The following is a 6,216-nucleotide window of genomic DNA, read 5'->3' on the forward strand; positions in this document are numbered from 1 at the left end:
GGATTTCTCTACAGTGGTGGTGATAGAAACCAGGGGTTGCAATGTCTACAGTGTTTTATTTACCACCCTAAACAATCAGTGAACACATGACGTTACATGTAATGTTGGTAATAAGAAAACAGTGGTAAATATGTTGTATATGTTTTTCTTTCTGTACTATTTTTTCCTTACAGTGCCCTGCAAGGCTTTTAAGAAGGGGTCATCCCAATGATCCCAGTGCTCCACATTCCCTGGGCCCTTTATTTTCTCATTGAAATTTCATGGCCCTATGTTCTCCAGGCCCTGTGTTTCTTCTTCCTAATTTTAGAAACAGTGTAATGCAATCTTTGAGCACATCCTCAGTGACCCTCCATTTCAGTTTTTAACATGGCCTTGTCAACTTTCCCTCATCATCTCCCCCTTTGGCGAATCCCTGATACCATCTGAAGTTTGTTACTTTATTCTTCTAACATGCTAGTTAGCAAACTAAGGGCTACACAATAGGGCAGCACACCACACTTAAACCAGACAAAGCAATTTGTAATGTTTATGCTTCGCTTTGACTTCTCAAAAATGGTTTGCTTAGCTGATTACCTCACTGAGGCAGAGAGCATTCCTATTTTGTAAAAAATTCAGCTTCTAAGCTCCCTGTATGACCTCTGATGACCCCATGACGTCAACCATGACCGCGAGAACCCTTTCATAAGTTCCCTTAACGGGTCATATAAAGAGCTAAACACAGGGTTATAGGAAGGTAGAACTCTGTGGTCATATATACACTCCCTATTCAAAAGCATTTTAAGGTAAAACATATTCACATAAGCTGTAAAACAGTGTCTCGTGACATCAGGCATTGTCTAAACAACCATTTCGTGAAAATGAAATGCTTTCAGCTTCTAAAGACATAAAACCCTTCAAACGTCTGGTTCCTGTCACCACAGCTGTCAGTAAGTCTGGCTCAGTTCATCTAAAACGTCGGATTCAACAACAGAGCACTCGGATTGATTGTTTACATCTTGTGGTTTAATTAGGCAGGAATTTTGTAAAAGTGGTGGAATTTCCCTTCAAGCCATTCTGTAAAACAGAAACTGATCAGTAACATTTTGATCGACTGTCCCTAGGAAACATTCAACCCAGACAAATTAATAAAGCTTATGAATCCAGTAACATTTTCTCCATTCTGGTTGTCCAGTCTATATAAACATGATACACTGGAAAACAAGGCATTATTGCAGCTGTATGGACCCTCAGGAAGGAAAATGATTGAAGAATGAAATATTTTTCACATAACAGGGATATTATTGTTGAGTGAGTTAATTTTATGTTGCACCTGGAGAAAGAACTAATTTTAACAAACCCAAGATACATGGTTTGAGCAAGGCAAACTGATTTTGCAGTGTTTCCACCAGGGGGCGCTGTGGCAGTAGAAAAGGTGTCCATGCCCTTGAAATATGGAGATGCTGACAGTATAAAATTTGCTACACGAGTGCATTTTAACTTGAGCTTGCACAGAGAAGCAAAGACACCAGAAAATTAAATTCAGACCCATTTTTATGGTCCAGTATATCAGCTTGCCTGATTTCTTTACCAGTCAACTCAAAGCCATGACTGACCCAACACACAACCACAAAACTTCACCCCAGTTAGTTGGAGAATAATGACAACACTAGTTTAAAAAGACAAGATTGATTTTATTTATACTCCTGAACCAGAATATACAAAGCAGTGGTCAAAAGCAACCAAAACACATCATAAAAAAAGAATCGCTTAGAGGACTGAGAACACCAGTGCCAGCATGTTGTTCTGATATAGGCTGTTTCGATTCTGCACTCCCCCATACAAAACAAACCGATCAAACAAAAAACCGAAACTGTACATAAAGATATGAAAAAGGTACAATCCTTCTGGAATGCATATGGAACGAAAGACCAAAAACGCTAAGGTTTAAGAGGGGTTAATTAACATGACATAAGCCAGTGAAAAAAGGACGAGCCATCTTTTTCTTTTCAACTAGGCGCAGTAACGAGACCCTTTCATTTATGTATGCCATCTGTTGTGTTAACAGATCAGCAGAGCAAGGGATTAACTACTAGCAGCACAAACGGTCGGGATTAAACGCTGTCCATTAGCCCCTGCTTAAAACTTTATCTTTGGTCTTAAGTGAATCAGAGTTATCACCCATGTAAATGTCGGAACATGAAGAGAAAGGGTACAGCGGCTTGTGAGTGTGCATCTGCTGGTCAAAAACCACAGTAGAATATGTGCTTGCAAACTTACGGTTATTTTTTTTATAAAAGGGTCCTAAAAATGTTACTCCTACACCAATAAATAACATTTTACAAAAAAGGGAAAGGGGCATGATGTTATAGGCTTCAGTGCAATAGAATATCTTGTGGTGGGTTTGAGGGGGTGCAACACAACGTCTGTAGAATATACACAGAAGCACAAACTCTACTAGGTCAGTTTGACCACACAGACAGAGCTACCGAGGAGGATAGCAAAGGCTTTAGGCTTTCACTTCAGCTTCTGTGGACTCGCCATTCTCCTCTGTCTTCTGTTTCTTTGTTTCAACCGACTCCTGCGGACACAAGACAAGGGATTCGGTAAGACAAACATGTCAGGAGCAACTAGTGATGTGGCTTCTCTCAAAGCGATCATGACTGAGAATAGTGTTTTAAACAAACCCACCTCCTCCTCTGCTGGACGTTTCACTGCCTGCCCATCTGCTTCCTCTTCAGCAGCCTTCTCTTCACCCTCCCCCTCTGGAGCTGTTCCACAATACCAGAGTTTCACTTTGTGATTTCAATTCAAGGACCATCTTTACTTGATATTCCACAGCGATTAATACAAAACATCAATAAGTTCATTACTTACCCTCCTCAGCTTCCTTGTCCTCTTTGCTGGTTTCTTCATGAGAATCACCATTAGTCTAAAGAGGGGAGAAAGTTTTACCATAAATATCAAGTTTCAAGATCAGAATGAAGTCCTGTTTGTATAAGAAGGGGAGAAAGTTTTGGTCTAAATGCCCAGTTTCAAGTTTAGATTAAAAAGAAAAACAAGTACGAAAGGGGTTTTTAATCAGTATTTCACTCTGAGTCACTGTGTTAATGTACATGACTAACTGTGATCGCCACTTTGTAGTGGGAGGAGCACGAATGAAATTCCACACTCCCCAGGACTTCATACCGCTTTGAGAAACAGGCAAGCAGCCGAAGCAAATACCAGCTCTGCCTTGGCTACATCTGTGGCAGTTCTCAAACCCAAACAAAAGAGCACAAGGGGGATGGGCCTCCTAACACCTGCAAGCCAGGGCCTAACGCTGCGGGCCCGCTGGGAAATACCCCCACACTTTACTCACCGTTGTTCCATTGCCATTGGCAGGTGCGTCCCCACTACCGTTCTCCTTTGGGGCCTCCTCAACCTCCTCCACGGCCTCTTTCTTTTCCTTAAGGTCCTGCACACAAGAGAGGGGTTACAAGTGATGCAAAGAAAAAATGTCTTACAAATATATAAGGCAGGGTTGTTGCCTTATTACGATTTTTTTTCCTTCTTCATTTCCTTTTTAAGCTTTGAATTAGTTACTGAGTGGAAGTGTGTTTCCTTCAGCCCCCCCTCTCCGCCCACAAGGAGCATGAACGTCATGACCACAGAGCCCACAAACGCTGGCTGAGCTGAGCTCAACTAAACAAAACGCCATGTGTAAGTGAGCAAACAGCGCGGCTCTTTAAAAACCGCCTGGCTACTCTTTTCCTCCAAAATTCTGCTTATCTGTCTTTTTCAATTGCTACCTGAAATCTTGAAATATCTGAACCCGTTCTGGATTAACCTGCCAAGGTTACCCAAATTCGCAAATTAACTGTTAAACGTCTAAAATGTTAGATATGCATCATTAAACCGTGACGACTGTATTTACTTCTCATCGAATTCAGCCGCAGCTCGACAGAGCGTGAGGCGCGCTCACGAGTCGGAGACAAAAAGAAAAGCGCGTGGCCGACGGGGAACAAAGCCGAGGAGCGCGCGACCCGCTTTCCCGCCCTTTCAGCTGTAATTACGGCACGGCTTTAGAAAAAACATGAAAATTAACAAAATGAGGAGAAAATAAGTCGGTTCTGGAAGTTCTTACTCGAAATTTGCCTTCCATCTCAAACCGTCGCTGTTTAGAGCCAAAACGAAAAGATTCTTCCGCAAAAAAAAAAATGTACGGTTCAGGTAACAAACGAACAAAGAACGAGTTTAATTTCTTTAATAATTGTAAAAGGTTATATACAGTAAAAGCCAGTAACTGCATAGCGATCAAACAGACGACAAAGGCTTAACGTCACTTAACGTTAACGCTACCACGCTGTTTAGCAAGCTAACGTTAGCTGGCTAACGTAAGCCAACATCTCTGACAGGATTTTCTAAGCGAGCGTTCTCCAACGGTAAAACAGTTTAGTTTAGTTGGATACACCCATGCCAGACTTTCAGCATGTTTTCCTGCCATTATAATCATTAACTCTACAACTATCTAGCAAATTCGCCGAGCGCAGTCTAGTTTTAACCGAATGAAAAATCCCCGTTAGTAACGTTAACCTGCCTCAGCCTTCACTCTAACGAAGTTCAGTCAGCCACATTAACGCTACCTTAACCTTAACGTACGCGGCACTTCTATCTTCTGACCCTTCCGAAAAAAGCTTACCTTTGCGGTAATCTCTGGGGCAGTGGTCGTGTCTACAGCAGTGTCGGCCATGGCTGGTTAAATGTGGGGAGATAAAGGTGGAAATAATGTACAAAGTTGTCCTGAACAGGAGCCCCGTTCGGCAGGAGGAGGACAGAGAGAGTGAATCAAAACCGACTCAAACCTGAGAACTGAAAACCGTCTCGCTGACGCGGCAACCAGCCGCGGCATTTGATTGGACAGCAGGTCGTGACGCGACTGCTCTTTTCGGCATCGGATTGGACCGGAGGCCCTGTCCAAGATATCAAACGCCGTTATTGGAGAAGCTTCGCGCTTAGCCCCGCCTCCAACGCCCCGCCCACCTGAAAGCCGTTATCGTCGTCCTATTGGTGAACTGTGTTATGTCGGCATTACCCGGTCTTTTAAAATCATCAGCCGAAGTCAAATACACGGCTGCTAAAAGGCTTCAGATAAAAGTGAACTAAATTATTTGTGAAAGATTAATTATTATTATTATGATGCAGCTCTAGGAGACAGTTATCGTGTTTCATGTTTATATTGTTGTGGTTTAGGTAGTATAGTGAGTAGATGTGTGGTTGCTATCAGCTAAGTGGCTAAAACAGTGCACAGTAACAAAAAACACAAAAAAACAGCTTTTTAAATTTAAAAACAGGTCATGTAAAAACTAACATAGCGTAAAATTAATTATGTTTTTGGGTTTGAACCTCATAAACGTTATAAGGGACCTCAGAAAAATGGAATTAAAATGATTTTAGAAAATGTGATTTTTGATTCAATCACTGCTTCTTTTGCCAAGCAGCCATCTCAGTCTTTGTTGTGAACCCCTTTAATAGGCTCGTGGGGAGCCTGTGCCACCTTGTCTGCACACATAGGACCCAAACGGCTGTGGTGTCTTTGTTTACAGCCACTGTTTCATTAGCATGTTGTGTGTAAAAGGCCATTGTGGCCCAGATGGAGACGCAGCAGGCAGCTGTTGTCTTCCCACTTTGACATGCTAACTCCCCCTCACCCACTCCACCAAAGGTCCATGCAGAAATCACCGCCTCTTTGATATTGGAACAGTTTGCAACGTCTTCATTGTTGGACCCGGTTCTGTGCCAGAGCCAAAGCTGCCTACCTGTTGCGCAGGGAGCACAGTTCTGCTTGTCTTCCTGCCATCCTACCACACATCCTTTTCTCTGGACTTCGGTTCCCCATACTGCTCCTATTAGATGCACATGAGTCTTGCATCATTGAATAACCTGGAGCATAAACAATTTGAGAGCACCTGTTTTATCAGTCCTTGTTGTAAGAAAGTAAGAAAGAAGAAATGACTTCAGATTTCCATATCTTTCTTTCCATCCATTCAGATGGGAGTGTTTTATGGTTTTCTGCTGGACACATTGAAAGAATAGGCTCTTGGCCTTATCTTGCTCTCATCAGATCTATCAACTCTGGTGACAAAGCCCATTTGGTGGTCACAGATGGTGGGGAGTGCGGCACGCTATGTGAGGGGTCAAGTTGGAATCTTTGTTTTATCTGTCTGGATATTACTGTGATTGTGATCATTGTGATGCTAG

At 42.5% G+C, this 6,216-nt stretch overlaps 1 protein-coding gene across 1 annotated transcript; it reads right to left on the reverse strand.

The window, feature by feature from the left end:
• Window positions 1–1,651: 1,651 nt before the first annotated feature.
• On the reverse strand, window positions 1,652–4,826 carry si:ch211-222l21.1 (prothymosin alpha). The gene is made up of 5 exons (XM_036559630.1): window positions 4,658–4,826; window positions 3,338–3,433; window positions 2,854–2,908; window positions 2,668–2,747; window positions 1,652–2,557 (listed from the first exon to the last, which is right to left on the reverse strand). The coding sequence occupies exons 1-5, from the start codon at window positions 4,706–4,708 to the stop codon at window positions 2,486–2,488; spliced, it is 354 nt and encodes a 117-aa protein (XP_036415523.1). The 5' UTR covers window positions 4,709–4,826; the 3' UTR covers window positions 1,652–2,485.
• Window positions 4,827–6,216: the final 1,390 nt, after the last annotated feature.

The sequence above is a fragment of the Colossoma macropomum genome, unplaced genomic scaffold (genome assembly GCF_904425465.1).
Source record: "Colossoma macropomum unplaced genomic scaffold, Colossoma_macropomum, whole genome shotgun sequence".
In the NCBI taxonomy this organism is placed as follows: domain Eukaryota; kingdom Metazoa; phylum Chordata; class Actinopteri; order Characiformes; family Serrasalmidae; genus Colossoma; species Colossoma macropomum.